Source organism: Triturus cristatus, chromosome 5_2, assembly GCF_964204655.1.
Source record: "Triturus cristatus chromosome 5_2, aTriCri1.1, whole genome shotgun sequence".
NCBI classification, from domain to species: Eukaryota; Metazoa; Chordata; class Amphibia; order Caudata; family Salamandridae; genus Triturus; species Triturus cristatus.
The window spans coordinates 90,523,538-90,548,744 of NC_140588.1; the positions used below are offsets into that span (position 1 = coordinate 90,523,538).

At 43.8% G+C, this 25,207-nt stretch overlaps 1 protein-coding gene and 1 long non-coding RNA gene across 2 annotated transcripts in view; one reads left to right on the forward strand and one right to left on the reverse strand.

Annotated features, from left to right (window-relative positions):
* CDH12 (cadherin 12) overlaps positions 1 to 25,207 on the forward strand; it is a 2,012,840-nt gene that overhangs the window by 1,560,517 nt on the left and 427,116 nt on the right. The window contains exon 6 of the mRNA XM_085606875.1: positions 19,129 to 19,248. Within this exon, the coding sequence (XP_085463001.1) occupies positions 19,129 to 19,248 (120 nt within the window). The remainder of the gene's footprint in view (positions 1 to 19,128; positions 19,249 to 25,207) is intronic.
* Positions 12,043 to 13,255, reverse strand: LOC146822690 (uncharacterized). The gene is made up of 5 exons (XR_014961822.1): positions 13,200 to 13,255; positions 13,050 to 13,107; positions 12,840 to 12,934; positions 12,676 to 12,750; positions 12,043 to 12,357 (listed from the first exon to the last, which is right to left on the reverse strand). It is a non-coding gene; the product is annotated as an uncharacterized LOC146822690 (long non-coding RNA).

Consider the following 25,207-nt stretch of genomic DNA (forward strand, 5'->3'; position numbering starts at 1 on the left):
TAATCCTTCCCGCCCCAATAGCCTAGCTGGCTATTGCGGTAGAAACGGTCTCCTAACAAGTGAGTGCTGTCCCAGAGATCGGAGACACACGTGCCCAGTCTCACACGGTGCCAGAGGACGGCATCCAGAGTGATCAGCAAATAGATGGGCATCGTGAGCCAGGGTGCCTGTGACTGTCCTGTGCTGTACGGGGCAGAGGCAGGTGACACAGGCGAACTTTGCGGCATGAGGTGTTTGTGCTTGACACAACTCCACAGGCATGGTGCGTCTGTTTCATCAGGCGCTAGCTGACCCAAAGTATCGGCTAGGGCTATTGGGAGACAGTTGGGGCATCAATATCCTGGTGGGATGTCCTTTCAGCTAGATTTACAGTAGGCCCCAGACAGAAGATCTAGCGGACAAGACTATAGCTACTTTGGTGGGGGGCACTGGCGGCGACGGTGGCCGCCTCCAGAGCTTTGGCGGAGTTACAGGGTGATCTGGAAGCAAATGGGTACCGAAGGGTACCTCTGTGCGGCACCATAGGGGGTGCCAGAGCTAGAGCGCAGGAGCCTCATGGGAGGTTCTTGGAAAACCGTGTCGGCGCCCCGTCAGTCCTTCGGGCGGTTGTGGGCCTGAACAACTGGGGGCTTGCCTTGCTACGCTCCGCCCTGAAAGGGGCGTGAGTAATAAGGGACCGTGATCCGGGAACAGGATCACAGAATGGGCAGCACAGACGGGGTTTGCCCAGTGCTGCTTGGCTCATCAGGCGGGCAGGCGGCCCAGTTGGTTGCCTGCCCTTGGATCGCCCGTAAGATAACCCACCATATTACATAACGGTGTATGTAATAAACCTGCAGCAGTTTCTTACCCAAACAAAAATTAGTGTGGTGTGTTTTATTTATGTGTAAGAACATGCATGCTATTGTGGGGGGTGGGGACTGTTGCCTCCTGCTGGTGCTATGCAGCTGCCCTGGTGCCCGCAGGACGCCCTAGAAGGGTGGGCCTCTTAGTGCCATCCAGGCACCAGCCCACCCCCCTTCTACTAGGGGACCCCTCGGGGAATAGTCCCCCCACTCCTAGCAGCCAGTGGCTGCGGCGCGCAGGGCGTGTCACTTCTGGGGCTCGAGGAATGAGGGTGGGGGTATATAGGCCTCCCCCACCATCTGTCCTTCCTCTTTTCATGCCCCGGACACGCTGTCTCCCACTCTACCGCTTACCCGGCGTGGAAGCAGCGGGGGAGGCGTAGAATGTTGTAATGTTGTTCTTTTTTCGTTGCAGGCGGAGTTACTGGGCGATCTGGAAGCAAATGGGTACCGAAGGGTACCTCTGTGTGGCACCATAGGGGGTGCCAAAGCCCAGGAGCCTCATGGGAGGTTCCTGGAAAACCATGTCGGCGCCCCGTCAGTCCTTCGGGCGGTTGTGGGCCTGAACAACCGGGGGCTTGCCTTGCTACGCTCCGCCCTGAAAGGGGCGTGAGTAATAAGGGACCGTGATCCGGGAAGAGGATCACTGAATGGGCAGCACAGACGGGGTTCGCCCCAGTGCTGCTTGGCTCATCAGGCGGGCAGGCGGCCCAGTTGGTTGCCTGCCCTTGGATCGCCCGTAAGATAACCCACCATATTACATAACGGTGTATGTAATAAACCTGCAGCAGTTTCTTACCCAAACAAAAATTTGTGTGGTGTGTTTTAAGTGTAAGAACATGCATGCTATTGTGGGGGGTGGGGACTTTTGCCTCCTGCTGGCGCTATGGAGAACTAAAAACTGCAGTGAAAACTAATCAAACAGAGGTCGAAAGACAGGACCAGGGAAGAGCAGAGACAAAACGCTTGTTATTTAATGCCCCAATCATGGTTTTAGGAGAGATGCAGGGGGTTATTTACAAGCCCCTTGCATCGCCAGTGCGTCTCTTTTAACGTGGGAAAAAGTGACATACGGCGACTCCGGGGGCCTGTTAATAAGCCCTGCAATATTTAATACGAAAGGAACCCACCTATGACAACAACTAAGTGATAGCTAGCGTAATAAATAAACAACACACACATATACATATATATATATATTGATATATTAGAATAACCCAATGTTGAAGTAATATAATATCCGGCAATGCTCGGAAAAGACTTTCGTTCTACCATGACCACCATTTTACCTGTTAGAGAAGGGTGCCTACTGTTTCAGTCCCTTTTCCATGTTTATGGCCTTCCTAATCGACATATTGTATCTTCAGGGCTTAAGTTGTGCTTCTAACTGTTCCACCTGTGTTCTTCCATATCTGTATAGGGTGTGCGCCCGTTGCTACTGCTGCTCATACGCTCCAAGCTTGACACTTCGAACTGTAGCCTTTAATAAGAGGGCATCACTCGAATGCTGCTCTTTTTCTTGCCAATATAGCCAGTGACTCGATTTTAACAGCGGCAAATTAAGATCCTGTGGATTGTCAAAAAAGGCTGACCTGCAAATTGAGTACAATTGGTCCTTCACGTAGGACAGCCACCTAATATTACAGACTTTGTCTAAGGTCAAGCAATCAGCAATTAGTGTTTGGCTAAGAGACGCTTCGGGCCTGGACCAGATTGATAACCACAGCAAGGTCGGTGCTATCCTAATGAGGCTCTCTAGGTGTTGTAGGCCCAGGGACACAGATTTACACAGAGCGCACACAGGCAGCATATATTCTTTCTGGAAAGACATCTCGGAAATAAGGGGGTGGGGGTCTCGTGTATCAATGCTATGCACAGCCCTTTCAGTTTGGAACTCTTTCAATTTTCTACATGATGTATGGGACACACGCGTGTGCGTCTGTCGTTAGCACTGTCTGCTGTCGGCACCAACTGCGACACAACTATGTTGACTACGTTATGTACACAATCCCTGCCACATTTACGGAAATGCACATGTAATATCAACAGTTGACTGTCTGCGGTGTTTGAACAAAATATTGTGTCAAAAATATAGTGCAGACAAAATAAGATAAGAATATCGGGGACAAAAAAAACGTGAAAGTAAGTTTCTACGGGTAAGCGAGGTTTTAGTATACTGAACTCCACATATATGTACCTTACAATATATATATCTCCAAGGTACGTAGATGTGGATTTAAGAATAGTAAATCTATACTCATGTGTTTGCACTTACCTTCTCGATATTTTGGTCCTTGATATTTTTACATGATAGGTTGTCCAGACAATATTTTTAGCTTTTGTTTGGTGTCAACGGCACAACAATCAGCAATAAAGGAAAAACACAAACTAAACTGCAAATTAAACAACACATATATTAAAGCAATTCAAGCAACACAAAAGTTAAACAGGGCAGTCACGATAAAACAAAGTTTAGCTCCTGAACCAAAGAATACAGTTGTCACTTACTGTGCACAGACGCTGCACTGTATACCAGTTGTGACTACAATTCCATACCGGTCTCTCAGAATAAACAAGTAAACAACTGTGGTAACAATTTTCATTAGCTGGACCATCGTATGAGCCATGGTGTGAGCTAAGGAGCACAAAAGCAGCACTGAGTGACCCAAATACAGTATAAAATCAAAATAAAAGAAGTGGCACATTGGCACATTTTTTGAAACCTGCAGGATTTCCCACCGCACAGCTGCAAACTCAGTGGTTCTGCCCTCTGATGGCTATAAACTGTTCTATATCCTGGACACAGTTAACGAGAGAGTGAAGTTCTGTTCTTAACGAGAGAGTGAAGTTCTGTTCAGCAGGAAGAGGGCTCCTCGAAACAGGCAGTGTCCACCTTCCTGCTAATCCTGCTTGATACATTGTCACGGGAAAAACTGATGAATACAAAATGAAAAAGCTGATAAGTGTTCTGGTGAGTTACTGAACCTGCTTTTGGGATCTTTGTGTAATTTTAAAGTGCTAGGTCTGTGTGTAACTTGTAGGAATCAAGATAAATTCCCACACTTAGGGGCCTGTTATCATGGCGGGTGGGCGATCCACCCGCCAAAACTCACCGCCCGGCGGCCATTTACCCCCCCCCGCCACATTAGCTTGGCGGGGGTACCGCGGCGGACGGAAAGACCGTCCGCCACTTTTCCGCTGATAGCCAATTGTCACGATTGCCTGCCGGGCAGAAAAGGCCCATAAGATGGTGGTGGTGCCTTGCAGGCACCACCATCCATATTAGCGTGCCTGCGGTGACATGCCTTTCCATGGCGGAGACTCTGCCATGGAAAGGCATGCGGAGAATGCCTTCGTTGGCCTGTTGCGGGCCCCGGAGGGGGGTTGGGGTGGATGCCTGCACTTGGGGGGTCCTTTCATTGGTATGCACAAGGTGGCAGGCAACGCGCGAAGTGCCTGTCACATTGTGCATGCCAATGCAAAACATGCATTTTTTGCATTGTGGCGCGTGCTGCTCACAGTACCGCCTGCCGCAATGTAAAATGTGCTGGATGTGGCGGCCAGGGTGGCAGTCGCATCCTAATTGGCATAGCGGGACCGCCGCACCTATGGCGGACGGTCCCGTTTACCGTTACGGTGCCGCCCGCCATCGTAATGGGCCCCTTAAACTCAGCCCATGTATCTTAAAGCGATAACGTATGTACCATTAATTAGGTAACAACAACGCTTGTTATATATAGCCCCGTGGACCTGCTAGACCGCAGCAGGAAATGCAAGATAAAAACGTCACAATTTAAAGTGCTCTATAAAAAGTGCACACTCAAAAAATGAGCAACTTATTGAGATTTTTAACACTCTGTAAATATAGTAAGATAGCAGGATGGGTTAAAGAAAGTGTACAAATACAGAACTGTGTCAGGTGTCTGGTCGGGGCAACAGAAGCACCCGTCATCCACAGCACGGTGAAGCCTGACACTAGTGCAGTAGGTGCTAGATGAAACACACTTTACTTGTCCTCCTAGGCATTCTGGTAAAACAGCCTAGCATGCACAGCTTTGAAGTCTGGAAGTCTTTGTTCACCTTTCACATGTTTGAGATCGTTTTTCATCTTTCCCAGGTCGGTAATTGGTTTAAGTGACTATAACTCACATAACTAGAACTGAAAATGCAACAGAAGCTGTTTCTTACGAACACTGGTACATGCAACTACCTTTAGGATCTTTAAAAATCATTTCTCGATAATTTAAACAACGTTATAATGAGGGGCTGGGATGTCCTTGGGTATGGGAGCAGTGGAGAGCAGTCAACACCAGAGTGGGCAGCAACCAGGGAGGGGGAGAAGGGGTGCGAGAGCAACAAAAAGATTTTGGAGAGCATGCGCTATAAATAAAGATACTGACTGATGGAGAGGGGCGGGAGAGGCAATCAGTCTGCTAAATAATTAACAACCTCCCTTTATTTATGGGCCTTACCAGGCAATTATTTTTGACTGGGCGTGACCATAAAAAAGAAAGTAAACATATAAAGTTTGCTAAAACGTGCTGCATTCATTAAAAATAAATTACAGCACACATCGAACACGTCTGCAGATTAAGTTAACACTACCCAGAGCGTGACTTGAAGCATCAGGGAGCATGGAGGAGGTAAGAGAAGCACACTATGGAGATAGATGGAAAGCACATGCACGCTCGTGGAGTGCTGAAGACAAAAGTAAACAAGCATTTACAATGCAATGGTCTCGGCATTGTTAAAGTTAGAGCTATTGGCATTGCTTATGACATTATTTTTGTTTATGTTTTTGTTTTTAAAACATTTAAAGAAACGGCATTGTTATTTACAATGTCAATAGCTTAATCACTCTCAAATGCGAGACCTATTGCATTTGCACCCACACACAGAGCCACACACACAAAGCCACCCACACACACAGAGCCACCCACACAGAGCCACTCACATAGAGCAACCCACACACAAATAGAGCCACCCACAGAGCCACCTACACACACACACACACACACAGAGTTACCCACACACAGACAAAGCCACCACGCATAGAGCCACCTACAAAAAAGCCACCCACACAGAGCCACACACACAGAGCCACACACAGAGCCTCCCACACACACACAGAGCATTTGCAATGCAATAGGTCTCGCATTTGCAAAGTTTAAAGTTGTTGGTATTGTAAATGGCAATGTTTTTTGCATGGTCTGGTCTGTGGTGCACCCTCAGACCCCATGTAAAGCCTCCTCCCCCACCCGAGAGCATGGTCTGGTCTGTTGTGCACCATCAGACCCCAGAAAAAGCCCCCCCCCGAGCATGTGCTCTGAAGATCTGTTTAGATCAAGCGATGGCCCACGAGTGGGCGCACTGTGGAGTCCCTAATATTGCAGAAACAACCTTTCAAATAATGTATATACGAATGTATGTGTGCACGAGCTGCATCAGTTATAGGGTAATGTTTCATTGTTCTGTAACTTCAGGCGAGGCTTGGCCGCTTTCTTGGCTTGCTGGCGCTTCTCTGCATCTTGTAAACAAGCAACTAACAAACGAAAGGCACGCCAGCTGCCAGTAATCCAACTGAGGCTTGCCGCGCTAGTCAAATAAACATGTACAGGTCCGAAAGGGTGTGTGTGTGGGGAGGGCTGGCGGGGGGAGGTAAAGCACTGCTGAATGGTTTGTGATTGCTGCCCGTGGCCGGTGCTAAGTTAGGGCCATTGTAGGCAGCTGCCTTATGGCGCTATCATGAACTCACCAGATGGATACTAATGTTCGTGTTGCAAGATTAGAAGGAGTGCCCAAACAGCAAAATATCATTTAGCATGGGACTCCGATAACCCTAGCACAGGAGCGGTTTCTGTGCATGGTCGGCGGTGCACAGCTGATTGGTTAGAACGTCGCAGCACAAACAATGCAGTAGACAGTTCAGAGAACTGTGTTTTTTGGCGTCGTAGATTACAGTAGGAGCTCTGTCCCCGGCTTAATTTGATTCTGCACTGAAAACAGATGAATTGAGCCAACAGTCCCATAGTGACTTCTCACCACTGCGTTAGACATTCAACTGTATGTACTGGTGTTTTGAGACCACCTCTTAACCAATTTAGTCCTGGTGCATAGCATAGTAGGAGGTGAAGAATTATAGCCTGACCTTCCTGCAAATACAACTCGGATAACAGCACCCGGTTACACTCCTGCTTAGAACTTCACAGCAGCGTTTGATTACAATGCACGTGTAGGTGGGAGACGTGCATGTTTGTCACCTACTTCCTTTACACGCGAGTTTAGACAGCCGCGTTTGTGCTAGGCAGCCTAATCCCCCCCCCCCCCCCCCCTTACTGGCTGTTAGTCCCTTTTCCAGGGTAGAGGCAAAAGTTAGGGGTGGCCCACAGAGGCTGGGAATAAAACCAAGAGTTATTTTCTTTCTTTTTGCAGTTCTATGTAGTGCATTGGAACGCATTACATGAGCACTAGTTACATTACACAAGGTTAGTAAGATTCATTTTGTTTTAGCACAGAAAGGTTAAGTGATTTACCCAGAATCACAAGATTGTTAGCCGGCGCCGGGACAGGAGCTTGTTTCTCAGTGCCAAAGTTGGCAGATCTGGCTATAACGCCACATCATTGAAGGTAGCGGTAAAGGCCGCATATAGATAGCGTAGAGGGCAGGTATTAGAGGCCAAGGGCGAGAGGCAAACAGCATCTAGAGGCGGAGAATTGGCGAGAGGGACGGGACGTGGCTAGGGAATAGTAGTATACATTTTGTGGCTAATAATTTAAAAGTGCAGAGAGCCCAGGAGAAGGAACTGGCCGAGAGTATGCAGCAGCTCTGAGGCGAGAGAGGGCGAGGGGACAAATCACCCAAGCGGCAGGCCGCAGATTCTCCCGGAGCAGGCCCATCCGTCAGAGCTGCGCGTCATGTCACGGGGTAGCTTCGGCCCGCCATGAACATCACCATCTTTAGCCCGAGGAGAGGGAGCTAAAGCCAGGGGGAGGAGAGCGAACAGCGCCAGCCGGAGAGGACAGGGGGAGGAGACCAGAGCAGCAGCCGGACACAGGAGCACCGAGGGAGCCGAGAGCAGGGGGAGGAGACAAGCACCAGCCGGGCCGTTGTACGGGGTACCATGGTGGACGGGGATGACGCCATGAACACCACCATCTTTCTCCGAAGTCAAGCAGAAATGCCTCGGAGAAACGCAGCGTCATTTTCGGATTCAGGGGCGTGTTTTTCTTTCTCTCCTCTTCACATTGGCTGGAATGTTTACATTACAGAGGAGAGAAAGAAACTTAAAAACACGCCCCCGAATCCGAAAAAGACGGGGCTTAAATGGACAGACGCCCCTCTCCTCCAATGGCTGGCCTCCGTTTAGGAAGCCAGCCAATGGAGAAGAGGGGCGGGTTCAAGCCCCACACTAAGAAACATAACATCTCGCCTACGCAGGCCGAGACCTAAAAAGTCTTTCTTAAAAAGTGAGCAGTGGAAGGACACAAGTAAAGAGGTTATGCTCAAGAGGAGGGACCGGCAGAGATGAACAAGACATGCCCTCTTATAAGAAGCAAGCAAATGAGTGTGGCAGTTAAGCCAACCAATGGTAAGCAACGGTAGGCTGCAAGCTCCTATGTGTTTTTCTTAAGCCTACAACATGTCTTTTGCAATCCAGCAACTTGCACTGTTTGGTGGACTTGACCTAAAAAGACAGACAAGAAATTATACAGGTTTGGTTCCTGCAATTTTCCTTCCATGAGAGCAACAGCGTATGGTGCAATCATTGTGCCTGGAGTAAATATGATTTAATACACATTGTCTGCACATGCCTACTATCAGTGGATCAAAGTAAATTCTGTCTACGTCCCGTTTTTTATGAACTAGGGGCCTGGGGCTGCAGAAGCACAGTTGATCTATGCTAAAACTGCAGTCATATTCATCTGTTGGCTTCCTTGGCAAAAGTGTTGGTCCAAAATGATGACAAATTTTAAAAACTGGCTTAGAAGAGAGGTGCAATTATAACAAGTCCTGATATGCGGTGCATGGTAAAATTTATGTAGCAAACCACAAGCCAAGAAAGGGTTATGGCTTTGGTTGTTTCTTTTTGTTTCTGACTTTAAAGTTTAATTTATTTTCTCCACGAAGGAACGGAATCAGATTTGTGGTGAACATTCACAAAAAGTGTTTTAACTTCAGTTACTGAATTTAAAAGTACATATTTTGCCTCTTTTTTTTCAATTTAGCCCCTTTGATGGGGTTCTTTAATTTGGTGTGATAGGAAAGGAAAGAAAGGGATGTTAGTATCCTGTTCCACGTTCTAGTGGTTTAATCTCCAGATATTAAGGAGTATCTTCCCAAACATGGACCACAATCCCAAATTGCATCGTCCACGTCCTTAGTTGCTCTACACCTTGCCTCTACCAATCGCCATGGTTGGTGGTTCCATAAGGAGGGGTAAGGCAGCGGTTGAAGGGCCCCACTGAGTAGCAGCACATAGTTATTACAAAAGAAAGAAATGCCTTTCATGTATGTGATGAACACCCCAAAAGGCCAATTCATATTTGTGATTGAAGTGCTGAACACATTCACTTTATTCCATCCAATCGTAATATGTCCATTACAGTGCCACTAAGAATCTGTCACATTTCATCTGGATAGAACAATTATTCCATATGGAGTACCCAGTACAATATTTCAAAAATGGCAGGTCCATCAATGGAAGCCATTTGTTCCATATATTTAAAAAACGTATGGAGAAATTATGGAACAACCAGAGGAAACTCTGTTTCCTCCTGCCATGTTTTATCTGTCTACAAGCGGCTAAAACCTGCTGGAGAAACATGATGCTTATAAATAAATTTGCAGGAGTAATGAGGCACACCTCTCAGTAATCTCCAGAAAGGTTTGTAATGCTCATTACCGGGTAATCCATGAGCAGCAAGCTCAACCCAACTTTTATACAACTACGATGGTTCTCTATGACAACAAAATCAAAATGTCCCCCCCACAGCAGTGACTTCATCTGCCTCACCAACCAACGACGCCATAATGTACCTAAACATACTTTATAGATGGCCTCTCAGTCAAACAAATCTCAGATGGACCGGTAATGGTATTTCTATACATGAAGCACTTTCATGGAACAACCGTTCACCGTTTCTGCAAGAAAACTAAAAGCTCTCTTGCATTTAGAAAAGTCAGAAAAACATGGTTTTACCCCTAGTGGCTGATCTGGCTGCATTTTCAGCAATAGTCTGCTGACTTGTTCTTAAAGTCAAGAAGCCCCCAAGATGCTGTACACTGCATTTTATAACTTTCACATAAGGTATCACAGGGTAGCAGATCTTAACATAGCACAAAATAAAGTAATTTAAGATGGCATAATAAAACACATGATATGACTTAACAAAGCATACCAGAACGCAGCATAACATTACACATTATAGCAACATAAAGTAATTTAATATAAAATAGCATAGCATAACCTAACCTATCAAAGAAAATGCAACATACCCTAATCTAACATAACAGCTACTACCAGAACATCACCCTGTTTTTAAAGCTCTACTCCCAGCTCGCTCTTTGCTTCTACAGCAAGATAAGCACCACAACAACATACTAGAAACTGCATTGATCCTCATCCCCACAGAAACTGCTGCTACCATGCGGCCCATCCAATCTGTAGCTTTTTTGAACCCATGCCCACACTTCACCTTCTCCAAAGGTCATGAACCCATCTGCACTGCCCTCATCATGATCCTCACTTACCCCTGCTACCTTCTTGGATGAATGGAAACACACCATCATACTGGTGCTACGGAAAAAAAACTACAACAGATCCAACTTCACCAGTAAACTACAGCCCCATCTCCTTGATTCCCTACCCAGTGACATTCTTGATTAAACTCATAAACAATAGACAAGCAAAAACCACCTTCTGGTCATATCCCAATCAGGAGTCCGGACCAACCACATCACCAAGACTGCCCTCATCAGCGCTACTGATGAAATCTGTCTCATCTTGGACAAAGGCAACAGCACGGCATTCATCCTCCTTAACCCCTCTGTGGCTTCCAATACCGTCTTTCACCTGATCCTTATCCAGTGCCTCCATAAGACAGGGATTTGCAGAACAGCTCATAAATGGACCAGCTTCTTCCTCACAGTCCACACACATAAGGTCAGCTTAGCTCCCTACACCTCCTAACCCTCCAGTATGATCTGTGGCATCCCTCAGGGATCATTCCTTAACCCCATACTTTTCTATGGTCTCGATATAATCTCATACGTCAACAACACAAGGACACCGCCAACACCCAAACACATTTTATCGACTATATGTGAAAAGTCACCCTTTGATTGAAATCCAACTGTCTGAAGTCAAACTCAGACAAAACAGAGGTGATTCCTTTTCAAAAGGAACGCCACACTGAAGTTCTCAGCCTCGTAGGCATCAGAACTGGGATTAACATCCACCACATCCAGCCAAGCCAGGAACTTGGGGATTGTGATCAACTACCAAATACAGATGTTCAGCCAGGTCAACTTAATCACCTCTTCCTGCTTCCACACTCTCAAGATCCTCAGAAAGATCTTCAGATGCCTTCCTCTGAACACTTATCAAACTGCCACCCAATCACCAGCAAGCTAGACAACGGGAACACACTCTATGTCAGACTCTCGGCCCAAATCACCAAGAGTCTCCAGATTATCCAGAGCACAGTGGCAAGACTCACACTCAACCTCCTACCCTGCAGCCACTTATCCACTCACCAGAAGGAACTCCACTGGCTTCCTATCCACAAGCCTGCCCCGTTCAAACAATTTACACATACGAGGCACTGCCCAAACTAGGCCCCACCTTCCTGAACAACTGCATCAGCTTTCACACTCCCACCAGACAGCTTTGAACCAGACATAGAAATAATGCCCCGGGATCAATAGTGTAATCATTAATAGAGGAGACAGCTAAGTTGCCTCTTCCTATGAGTTATCTTCTTTTTCTGTGAGAAATCTTTTTAAATTTTTATTTCCACATAGAAGTCAAAAAACAGTTTCACTAAGAAAATAGTTATACTCTTAGGTTGAGTGATAGTATGTATATTTATTTCATACTTTACTCATCTCCCATATCTATATCTTGTTTTTTCTTTTTTCTTTTTCATATATATACAAACATATACATTATTTACATACATAAAACGAATTCAACACATCCATATTTGCACCTCTGACAAAGAAATTATATTCTCCTTATTGCATCTTGTCTGAGTGATACCCTAATAGTTAATCAGGATGCTTCTGACCTTATTTCTCTGAAGCATTCCTTACCAAAAGAACACTCTTTTAGAGTCACTTCGAGATCAACTATTGCAACCTCATTCCTTTTGAAGTACTCTCTACTACTTAACACAAAGTCCAAAGTCTCATGAGTGTCTTCACCATTGTTGTCGACGCGTTTCAGCCAAGTCAATTACAGGCCTCCTCAGGACTAGGGCACTCAAATCTACAATATTTTCAAAGTCCAACCTAAAAGGGCAAATTAATTAATCCTTTTTGTTTATCTATATAAATAAACAAACAATATTTATGTTTCACATATATTATACAACTATAAACACACCGGGACTTATCATACAACCAAAGAATTTCAATATATTTACAAAGTATTTACAAACTCTGAAGTGGCGGATCACATACAAGAAATAAATAATCACCCATAAGTGAACTTAAAAATACTTGGACGTGTTCTTCCCTACCAAGAAAGTGAAGTGTCTTTAGAAAAGTTTTAACAACGCTGATTCTTCCCAACTTAAATTCTTACTCCAAAATGACTAAGTTCCATACCTTAGTGCAAGTAAAGTATACCTATTCTGTTCCGATTATTGCTCGAGGTAGGTGGATATTTTTTCTTTCAAGACGCTAAAGACAAACGATTGAAATATTAGGAATTATTCCTATACTGCCAATCCAGTGGTCCAACCATTTTATAAGAGATGTTATTTACTTACTGGCAAGCCATGTCATGTTTCCATCAACATATCTGTATTAAAGGACCCTTAATTCCCGAAATTCTTCGTACTCAAAGGTCTTTTCTACTCGTGTTCTGTAATGAGAGCAAAGGCCCCATAGAGACAGCTTTAATTTGCCCCCGAGGTTTAAGCAAACGTATCTAAATTGGTTCAAACAACCATTAGATCACAAACCGAAGGAGTTCGTACCTCACAACTTCGCTATGAATCCAAAACAAGCACCTTCCTCATATTCATACCATCGCCTCTGTTAAAGCAAAGGAGAGACAGGCATTGGTTCCAATCCTTATTGCCTTATTATATTACGTAAAACACTCTTTCATTTTGCCCTTATCTTACCTGAATCGAATTATAGCTGGCCACGCTTCTCGCACTCCGTCTCTAATGTTCCTACTTCACTCGTCTCTGATCACGTGACGCGGAAGTGTTTTTAAATAAGCAAAACGGGCCGTGAAAATAGAAGAAGGACACCATGTCTCCCTGTTTAATCGAGTGCCACGAAGGACTAAAGATATTCGGACAACTTATTACTGAAATGACGAACTTTACCAATTCTCATCTCTGGCATACTCAATATTCCAAACTACACCTACACCACAGATAGAATCAAGTTACCTCCAAACGTTTATACACCTTCATCTCAAAGAACAATTTATTTATAAAGCCAACAATCAAATTGATAAAGATACCTTATAACCCAATGTGAAAAAACGCCACTCCTTACAATCTTTATATTTACCGCAAGTATATTATACACATGTTGTTAATCCAGTAATTAGAGTAACATGTTTGACGTCTCGGAGACATATAACCAAATGTATATACATATTCCCTTGACTCACAACCATTCTGTAGGTGGCCTCATTGTTGTAGCAGCGCCCAAATCTCATCTCTATCATTAAGGCCCCTTGTTGCAGTGTGATATTTTTCTATCAATCTGGCTTCCAATCTGTTCAGTTTAGTTTGAAGTTCCGTTTTTTCAAGATTTCCTACTAAACAAAGAATTGACCATTTTATGTCGTTTTCCGAATGATTTTGATTCTGGAAATGTTGCACTAATGGAGCCCCTTGTACTTTACATTTTATTCGTGATTTGTGCTGTAATATACGTTTCTTTACAGATTGTGTAGTTTGTCCAATGTAATATTTATTACATGGACATTTTACGCAATATATTGCGTTCTTAGAATTACAGTTAGAAAACCTCCTTTGGTAATGTGTTTGGCCATTGATATCTAACTGTTTTGAGTCTTCTGTAAGATTACACGCCAAACAATTTTGGCAACGAAAATGGCCTACCACTGGTGGTAAACTAAATAAGCTCCTTAAGTCTTTTCTGGGTAATTCAGTCTGTCTTACGGCTCTCACAAGTTGCTGCCGAATATTTTTACCCTTTTTAAATGCAAACAGGGGTTTTGGAATTCCCAAGCGTTCAATCAATTTCCAGTTTTTTTGGATGATTTTTTTAACTTTATTAGCTTTGGGATCATAAGTCAACACACACGTTAGTGGAGTGTCTTTGTCAGGTTGTTTCGGGATCAATAAAGCATCTCTTGGTGTATACCATGCTCTTTTGAGCGCACCTTTCACAAGCTTTTTTGGGTACCCTCGTGCTATAAGTTTGTCTTTTAATAGCTCTGCATTAATGAAATAGTCTGTTTTGTTTGTGCAATTCCTTCGTACACGAAGAAATTGCCCATAAGGCAAATTTTCTTTAAGTGTACGTGGGTGACTGCTTGTGAAGTGTAGGAGGGTGTTTCGGTCTGTAGGCTTCGTATACAGACATACCCCTAGCATTTCATTCTCCTGTTGTATAAATACATCTAGGAAATTTATCCTTAAGTGATCCACACTTTTCGTAAAGTTGAATTCAACAGTCCTTGAATTCAACCAATTGTGGAAATCTGTTAGTTGTGTTTCATCTCCATCCCAAATCATAAAAATATCATCTATATAGCGACACCAAAAATTAATTTGTGTTTTAAATGGATTGGTGTCGCCATATATCCACTTATTTTCAAATTCTGCCATTACCAGATTTGCTATTTCTGGTGAGAAACTGCAGCCCATCGCTACACCTGATACTTGGAGGTATAGATGTTCTTTAAAACTAAAGAAATTGTTTTTTAGGCACAAAGTTGCTAATGCTATTAAAAATTCCGTAGGCACTTGATGGGGGCGTTCTCTTTTATCAAGAGTGTATTTCATAACTGCCAAAGCCTCATCTTGAGGTATATTGGTATACAATGATTCGATATCAAAGGATACCAAAAGTTGTTTTTCTTTGTTGTATGGTAACCCTTCAACCTTTGATATCAAATCCATTGTATCTCTCACGTAGGCTGGAATTAATTTAACCAAGGGGAGTAAGAAAGTATCAATGTATTTTGCTAGTGGTTCCAAAATTGATCCACATGCTGACACTATAGGTCTACCAGGCGGGTCTGTCAGTGTTTTATGTACCTTTGGTAATACATATAAATTAGGTACCTTGGTTTTATCACTATTAAGGAAATAAAACTCATTTTTGCAGAGCCACCCTTCTTCCAAACCTTCTTTGGTGATCTCCCAGATCTCAGATTTCAAATCCTGTGTGGGATTGACTTCAAGTGGTCTATAGTGCAAAGGATTGGACAACTGGCGTATGACTTCTTGGTCATACTTATCTGTGTCCCAAAGGACTATCCCTCCCCCTTTATCGGCCGGCTTGATTATTATAGCCGGATTATTGGATAAATCTTTAAGGGCTTGGATTTCTTGTTTGTTACAATTAGCATTATAATAGATTTTCTTTTTTTGTAAAGCATCTAACTCACACAAAATTTGTTCTTCAAATATTAGGATTTCATTCGGCAAGAGAATACTTTCAGGAATGAACTTTGATTTGTTTCTTAAACCACTTATATTAATTTGTTCACTTTTGTCTCTTTCTAAGAAAAAGGCTTTCAGCCTCACTTTTCTCAGGAAGTGTAAGATTTCAGTTTTTGTGTCTACAGGGTTTTGCAAAGCCGTGGGAACAAACGATAACCCTTTCTTCAAAATAGACAGTTCCATTACGGTAGGAGTATATTTTGATAGATTGTAGATGGGTATGGTCTCTAATCTATTTGGCAACTCAATGTTTTTATTCAGCGCCTGTATGTTTTCTTCCGGGTTCTGAAGGTCTCCGACTCTTGGTTCTGATACTGTTCCGGAGTATGGTATTGGCCCTGTTGTTGGTATTGGCCTATTTGTGTGTTGAAATTTCTCCATCTTGTTCCTCCTCCTCTGCCTCGATACCTGCCTCTGCCAAAAAAAGGAGGTTGGGATCTAGGATACTGTGGGTTTGGTTGATAAGTAGTGTACGACCCTTGATCTGAATCTGAAGAGGTATCCGAAAAAGTAATGAATTTCGTCCGCGACCTACCTCTATACTGCAAATTTAGTGAACTAGGGTTATTGTTCTGATAGAAATCTTCCTTCAAATACGGATATATCTCATCTAATTTGAAGTTTTTTATGTCTCTAGCTACTTTAGTGGTTTTCTGATTTGTGGTATGTGTTTTGAAATCCGCAATTGTTTTCTCGACTGATTCTAACAAAGTTTTGGAATCTTTAATCGTGGTATCACCTATGATTTCTTGTTCTAGTAATTGAATTTCTTTTAGTTCTTCTTCATTCAATCTCAATGCAGTTTCTATAGACAGTGCCATCCAATCTCTTGAACATTTCGTTCCCACACCACCAAATTTACCTAGATAGGCTTTATCTGTAATGAAAATCACAGGGATATTCCTCACTTGTAGTCCCACTGGGATGGTATTATTTTTCAAATGTTCCAATAGAACCTGAGCATGTAATTGGGTTCTTATATTTTTCTTTTTCAATTGTTTTAGTCTCTCCACCTTATCTATATTCAAGACATGTGTCACTATCTGGTCGCCACTCAACAACGAGGGAATTTTACATAAGGCACTGATTTCTTCTTCCGTGTAGCTCACTACTACTGGTTCTGTCATATCAAGAAATTCCTATAATTCCTATAATTGTATCCCGTGTGTGTTTTGTATTGTAGTTCAAACTGAAACTGTAATTTGACTAGTGGTATCCTTATTTCAGATTCTTTTATTATACACTCAATAAAGATGCGTCTCTAATTTTAAAACACCCTCACACTTAAACAAGTGTAATTATAAACCTCTTCAAAAACAGGGGGGAACCCAAAATAACCCTCCGGCATCTGGGTACATAAACACGATATATAGAAATAATGCCCCGGGATCAATAGTGTAATCATTAATAGAGGAGACAGCTAAGTTGCCTCTTCCTATGAGTTATCTTCTTTTTCTGTGAGAAATCTTTTTAAATTTTTATTTCCACATAGAAGTCAAAAAACAGTTTCACTAAGAAAATAGTTATACTCTTAGGTTGAGTGATAGTATGTATATTTATTTCATACTTTACTCATCTCCCATATCTATATCTTGTTTTTTCTTTTTTCTTTTTCATATATATACAAACATATACATTATTTACATACATAAAACGAATTCAACACATCCATATTTGCACCTCTGACAAAGAAATTATATTCTCCTTATTGCATCTTGTCTGAGTGATACCCTAATAGTTAGTGAAACTGTTTTTTGACTTCTATGTGGAAATAAAAATTTAAAAAGATTTCTCACAGAAAAAGAAGATAACTCATAGGAAGAGGCAACTTAGCTGTCTCCTCTATTAATGATTACACTATTGATCCCGGGGCATTATTTCTATATATCGTGTTTATGTACCCAGATGCCGGAGGGTTATTTTGGGTTCCCCCCTGTTTTTGAAGAGGTTGAACCAGACATAGGACACGCCTATATTTTTATGTGTGGAGTCTCAACCACAAGTGCAGAGTCCAGTCGTAGCCAGCATGTCTCATGGGTGGAGCGGGTGCAGGGTCGAGCAGGGGGGATGGGCGAATGGTTGCGTGGGAAGGAGGAGTTGCGCGGGGGGTAAATAATAAATACAATTTAAAACTTAGCTTAACGGGTCCAGCGTCTTCACTGCTGGGTCTGCTCCTACTTTCCTGCCTCCGCAGGAACAGGAAGCAGGCAGCCTTCCTCCCCTCCCCTAAGCCAATCTCAACGCTGCACTGGAAGCGTTGTGATTGGTTGGGACGCCGACCACACAGGCGTCTATAGGGAGGCCATTTTCTCCATGCAAACTGCAAGCAGCCTACATGGAGAAAATGGAGAGTGCGCGTAACTGGTCCGATCAAACAGCCAGGGCCTGCAGCATTGGGCTAGTCACTCCTCCCCTGCTCTCGAGCAGAGCCCCCAACCAAAACCTTCTGCTTTCTCGCAGTGCGAGAAGCAGAAACATAAAATGGTATTTATAATACCATTTTATGTTTCTGCTTCTTGCATTACGAGAAAGCAGTGGGGCGACGCTCCTCTTCCCGCATGGAGGAGCCGGCCCCGGGAGAGTCTCTGCAGGTGTAAAATGAATATTAGTAAAATTAAAACTGGAGTCCGTAAATACCCCCCAAAAAAGTTTAACTTACATACAAATGTAGGTTTACCTTTGTGAATGAGGCTCTACAAGTATACGTGACATAACATACTTCTCAATCTTACCTTATATTCACACTACATTTAAATTAATTTGTATCTGCTTTGGCATCTCCTGTTGCTGCTTCTTTGCAACAATTTTCGTTTTTAACTAATACACCTCTATCTTTCTTGTGGAGCTCTCTCAAGACTCGTAGGCACATATATCTGAGTGATATATTTGAAAGGTTGTCACCGAGTCACCTTCATGCATAAAATGTGCTAGGAGTCAGTGTGTGGTGTGGGGTGTGCTGCTTCCTCAGCTCTGAAGGATGGCTTGGCAATGCTGCTGTGGGTTCGCATGAGGTGGCATTTATATTTATGCATACAGTGTTGCAGTTCAGTGTAATCTTAGAGCCCGGGTGACTGGGCAGAACAATCCGTGAACTTGAAAGCCTTAAAGCCCCTACGGATGGCGGCGCCGGCGCATGAATCTTCTAAATGGCCTGTGTGAGTACATGTGCTAATTCAAGCAATACCCGCGATTGGAAGTGTTCATTAATCAACAGACAAAGTGTCAGGCAGGCCGCATTAAAAAGACAGACTGCAGGGAAGCCGGCCACAGAGCGTCATCCTTGAAGCAGCCATTTGAATTATGTTGATATGTTTTGCAGCCCAGCATATTGCCAGAAATGTGTTTGATGCACTGTGTGCAAATAAAATCTGAAGCGCGCATCTGTCTCTCTCCCCAGGTGCGTACGTGCTCCAGGTCAGAGCCACCGACGCCGATGACCCCACGTACGGAAGCAGCGCCAGAGTGGTTTACAGTATTCTAGAGGGACAGCCTTATTTTTCCATTGATCCTAAAACAGGTAAGCATTGTGAAGTGGGGATTTCAATAATGATTATTGTTCTCTATTTTGCGAAGCGCGTGCGGGACGCCCTCCCTCTGTTTAGCCATGAAAAATAATCCCATAAAATAGCATGCATGTAATATGGTTGAAAAGCTTGTGCAATACTTCCGTTCCTAGTAGTAGTATGTGGTTACATGTGTTATGGAAAAGGAGACCACGCATTAGTTCATAGACTCAATGGTGAAGGTGGAAACTTTAGAGCCAGGCAGGCATTTGTTTCAACTACTTAGTGCTAAGAAGCACTCTAAGTTTCGAAGCACATTAACTTTCCCTTCTATTTCCTGCCCTCTCCTACAAATCACATGAAACTGCACTGTTCTTTCTTCAAACACTGCCCTTTGGTGTCTTGGCTGCTAGTCCCATGACACCAAAAGAACAAACAATATTGCTTTACCCTACTCTCTCCATCTGGGTCAGTCGATTTCCAAACTAGTGCACCTCAGGGCACAAGCCTGTATTCTCCAGTAAACACTTCACTCTCACACCATGCCCCACCATCCTTCAAGCAAACCTTAACCCCCACACAGTGTCCATAGTCCTGATTGGCACAGATCTCCTTTCTCTGCCATCAGAGAATCTACCATGGTTTTAGAGGTCAACAGCTGTCAATCAAACTATGATACCTGTAGTAAACTCTCACCGGTCTTACAAGTCACTCCTTCCACCTCGATTTCAATGTACTCGGGCACAAATAACGCAGGATCAGTTGTTAAACACATCTCTGATATCCATGAAGCAAAGCAAGGCATGTCCTGCTTATGTTTGCAATTATGGAAAACTAACTGAAACATTGCACCTCATCTCTAAGATCCTTTCCAGGAAGGCTACACTATCTTCCTCAATTAGAAAACCACGGAAGGAGCAGAAAATGAGATATTAGCACGGCTGGAGTGGGAACAGAAACCAGCCCTGGCAATTCTGCTCGACTGGCCCCGTTGGGGGGTGCTACTGAGAAGCGCTGGCTCGGGGGTGCTAGTGTCAAGCACCGCTGTCGTTTTTGTTACAGGGGGCCGATATTGCAGCACTGCTGCAAAACCAGCCCCAATAACAAAACCGGCACCCACTGGTCAAAAATGGTCCCCCAACCTTTCGGCCCAGCGGGAAAATGCCCGGTGCCCGCTACCGCCAGTCCGTCCCTGGATACATAATAATACTGTTCCTTGACTTCATCAATGCAAAGAAACTGCAGGCACACACTATGATCCTTCAGGCACCCACTACTGACATGTTACTTGGCTGATCTCTACTTGTGCCTATTAAATTGGCTAACATTTAGCAAGGAAAAGGCTTGCTGCATTTCGTACATATCTTCGGGACTTCAGCAGCACAACATGCCCAATGCCAGTTGATGACTTGTGACTATGGACTTCGAATGCATATGGGAGGGTGAAAATGCAATATTTTTTATACATAATAAGGCTGGTGTGCCAACTCCATGAAAAAGGTATGTAAAGTATGTCCTCGTGTATTACAGACATATAAGATCCCAGCTCAATATAATATCTTTATATTTTTTAGAGTCAGTTGGTGAACATTGCTGATGCCTCCCATGCAGAGATGGCACACAACCAGGTTCTTTTTTTTGTAATACATTTTCTGCTTTAACCAGGTCTCCAACCCACAAAAAATATGTGATCAGTGTAAGAAAAACTAGAATGATTTGTTTTATGCCTAGCCCATCAAGAATTAATTAGAGGGCCTGATGGGCTTCTAAAAGCTCAATGTACTCATTAGGCGGATTAAACAAACCCACCAATTAAGATCAGGAGTCAGTGAAAGAATCTTGTACTGTGTCATTTTATAGCATGGTGTACTATTAAATTGCTTAACAATATTTTAAGGGTATTCTTTACAAACTACTGGAGGGGATACTAGTCTAATCTCTAAGTCCAAGAGAGGTTTTATGTTAGAGGATTCCAGATGTACACATCCCTCATGAACAGGGTTTGTGTTTGCAAAGCTCAAATCAGATGTTCCACCCTTTGAGTCCTTTTTTCTTTGTATCCAGTAGTGGATTGTGAAGTTACTGAGATGATGGAGGGATCATAGGAAGGCTTTCCTATGAAGGCGCAATATTTGCGGAAAGAGCCCTCCAGCAGACCCAGCATGGGGTAACCACCTCTGACAGCTTTGAGTCTCATTTGTACCACAGCGGTTTTTGCTGAAATCCTCTCAGAGCCTAATTTCTGATGGGTCATGCTTAGCTTTTGATCACTATTGTTCTTAAAGAAAAAAGATAAAATGTATTTCAACCACTATCATATAGAGGCTAAGTACAACATTTTATGAACTTAATGACCTGACAATAGAAACATTCTGCCGGATATCCAGGCTAAAACTCAACGTCTTCAGACACCCACTGCACATCAGGTCTGAAGCACACTTAAGGAGCACTTCGGCCATAGCCAAAGAAGCCACCTTCTAGCTACACAAATGGTTAAAACGACCTCCCTTTCTGAGGGTTCTTAAACCTCTCAGCCCCTGTAATCCACAGAGATATTGTTTGAGGGGGCTGCAAATAGCACTAGACACCACAGTATTCCTATGAGAACACTTTCCAAATGTTGGTGTCAGGTTGTCTGCCCACTTGCTCTATCCAACTGGATTATGGTTTTTCCATACTGCTGGCCCACTTTGATCCACACCTCTCTGCTCTACTGTTGTCCTGCTGCAGTGGTCAGCCTCCCTGGCTCCCTAAGGGAGGGAGCAGACCAAGAACCGCCTGCAGTGGCTTTGTGGTCAACAGCCTTGTTTTTACAAGTTTCCTCAGAGAATTCAGAAACCAGGGAGATCACTTCTGGGATGGAAAGCTCTCCGCCCACACTCACATCTTTCCAGATCCCCAGGATCACAACGTACGTTAATTCTTTTTGTGTGCCACAACAGACAAGAACAGGCTAAATGATAAACAACAACCAGCAATGGCAACATGCAAGCAGCGAAGGATACAGGTGTGTCCTGCCACTTCCATACAATTCCAGGGGGGAAGAAAGATCATCAACTCCTGGTAAATCAAAGGGTTAAATGTTAAATTCAATTGACTCTTCAACGTGCATAATGCCTTATATGAAGACACTTTGATATCCAGTGAAACTGTTGGCGCCATGCCTGCTGAATACAAGCCTGCTGTTGCATACTCAAATCATCACCCCATTCCACTGAGCCTCAAGAATTTGGTGTGTAGAAACCTACAATTTCAAGGCTCTTCCTTATGGAAATGTCATTATGCCTGCCAGCTCAACAATAAGCAGACCTTAAAAAATTTGGAAAAGGCTGAAACAAGCATGTTCTTTAAATATTTGAACTCCTAGATTGGCCACGTCCATAGACGCTATTCTATCATCTTTAAAGGGCTCCTCACTGGTAGATGATCTTACTTTTCCTTATATATGCCTCATCTCATTAAGATAATCAATTTGAAAAAACCACAGTTCTATTATGATTGATGTTTTACAAAATCAATTAAATAAAGTAATGCATTATCTACTATTGAAAACAGTGCAAGCAATCTTTATGACTCGTGCCTTTCCACTAATGAAAGGCCTATGATCCCTTCTTATGCTTAAATGAATGAACATGCTCAGCTCATCGAGGAGTTCACTGAGAACCATGATCCTACCAATGTGCCCCAGCAGCAGCCAGATAGAGAGTTTTTAAATCATACTTTACTAAATGTTATTAAAGCAAAATGTTTTTTAAAATGCCAGGATGGTACCGAACACCTGAAGGATTGCTGTCAACAAGCTAATTTATTACACCTTATGGGTATCTTTACCATCTTTCCTATAAAATGTTGCTACCTTTTGTACGGTGTTTCACAGGCATCTAATCTTTCCCCATGCCTTATTAAAATCTGAGCACTGCATGCAGCAAACTAAATCCATTGTTTCACCTCTATTTGTATGTATTTGGAGACAAATGTTGCAGTATTTTAAAGATTAGGGGGCAGTGTCAGAGGCTCTTTTCCAACAACGAGCGATGATGGTCAAGAAGTGGATGGCAACGCAACAACTAATTTGGTATCTTATGGGAAGGATGACCCATAGAATTCTACATCGTGACCAATTCTCCTTGGTGAATACTGAAACATCCAGGATTCTGAAAGCCCTGGACTAAAAGACTGATGCAGATCTACTACCAAGAATGCAGTTGAAGCTGGCATCTTTGCATGCATGGTGTAAATGAAAACATTTCATTCTTGGGAAATGTTGAAAAGTTTGCGCTCATCAATCAATCAATTAGGGGGGTTTAAAGCATGGGTCTCAAGGCGCTGGGGGTGGGGGGGGGGGTGGGAGTGGAGCGCACAGATCTGTTCAGCCGAAGAGCCAGGTCTTGAGGGTCTTCTTGAAGGTGTGTAGGGAGGGGAAGAGTCTGATGTCTGCCGGTAGTTTGTTCTAGGTCGTAGCTGCAATGTGAGAGAATGATCTTCTGCCTGCTCTGGCTCTGTGGATGCGTGGGGTTTCAGCCAATGCGAGGTTGGAGGATCATAGGTTCCGTTTGGGTATGTGGAAGTTGACTCTGTCGTTGAGGTATTGGGGTCAGGTGTTGTGCAGGCATTTGTAGGTGTGAGTGAGGACTTTGAAGGTGACCTTCTTCTCCACGGGGAGCCAGTGGAGTCTCTGTAGGTGTTGGCTGATGTGTTCGTGGCGGGGGATGCCGAGGACAAGTCTAGCCGCGGTGTTCTGAATCTTCTGGAGCTTGCGGAGCAAGACCTTGTTTATGCTGACATAGAGCGTGTTTTCACAGTCCAGTCTGCTGGTGGTGAGTGCTTGGGTTACCGTCTTCCTTGATTCAGGAGGGATCCATTTGATCTTGCGGAGGAGACAGAGGGTGTTGAAGCAGCTAGAGGGGACGGTGTTGACCTGTCGGTGCATGGTGAGCAATGATTTGATTACGATGCCGAGGTTTTTGGCGTGGCCTGTGGGTGTGGGTGGGCTTCCGAGGACTGTGGGCCACCAGGTGTTGTCCCAAGCTGAAGGGGTGGTTCCAAGGATGAGGACTTCTGTCTTCTCGGCGTTGAGTTTGAGGCAGCTGTTGGTCATCCAGATTGCGACGTCTTGCATACCTTTCTGGAAGTTGAGGTTTGTGGTGGTTGGCTCTCTGGTGAGGGAGAGGATGAGCTGGGTGTCGTCGGCGTAGGATACGATGTTGATGCCATGTTGTCGGACGATGGTTGCGAGGGGAGCCATGTAGATGTTGAAGAGGGTCGGGCTCAGAGATGAACCCTGTGGGACTCCGCAGGTGATGTTCGTAGGGGCGGAGTGGAAGGGTGGTAGTCTGATGGGTTCTTCCTGTGAGGAACGATCAGATCCAGTCCAGGGCTGTACCTTGTATGCCGGCATCATATAGTCTGTTTACTAGTGTGCGGTGAGAGACTGTGTCGAAGGCCGCTAACAGGTCGAGTAGGATGAGGGCCGTGAAGTGGCCTTGGTCCAGGAGGGTGCGGATGTCGTCTGTGGAGGCGAGTAGGGTAGTCAGTGCTGTGGTTGCTTCGGAATCTGGATTGGGATGGGTCGAGGATGGCGTTATCTAAACTAATTGAAAAGCTGGAGCAGTGCTATTTTACAACCTTAGATAGTGGTCAATTTTGCTGCTTTTGGTTGAAAATGTGGCAACATTCAATGGCATATAAAAAATGATATCAGAATATAACACAATTACGTGCCAAAGCACTATAACAACACAATTAAAATATTACAACAATATCACATTGCAGTAATGCTGAACAAAAAAAAATGAAACACATCTTTACCACAGCACAACGCCTCACAAAAAGTGTGCACAAACTTTCTTGTCACTCATTACCAACTCCAGGATCTGATTTCATAATGCAGAGGTGAAAGTAGTTTGAGCACAGGGCAGCATTAAATTGATACCAAGGGCAAGAAATAATGCCAGGAAAAAATGTTTTGTGATC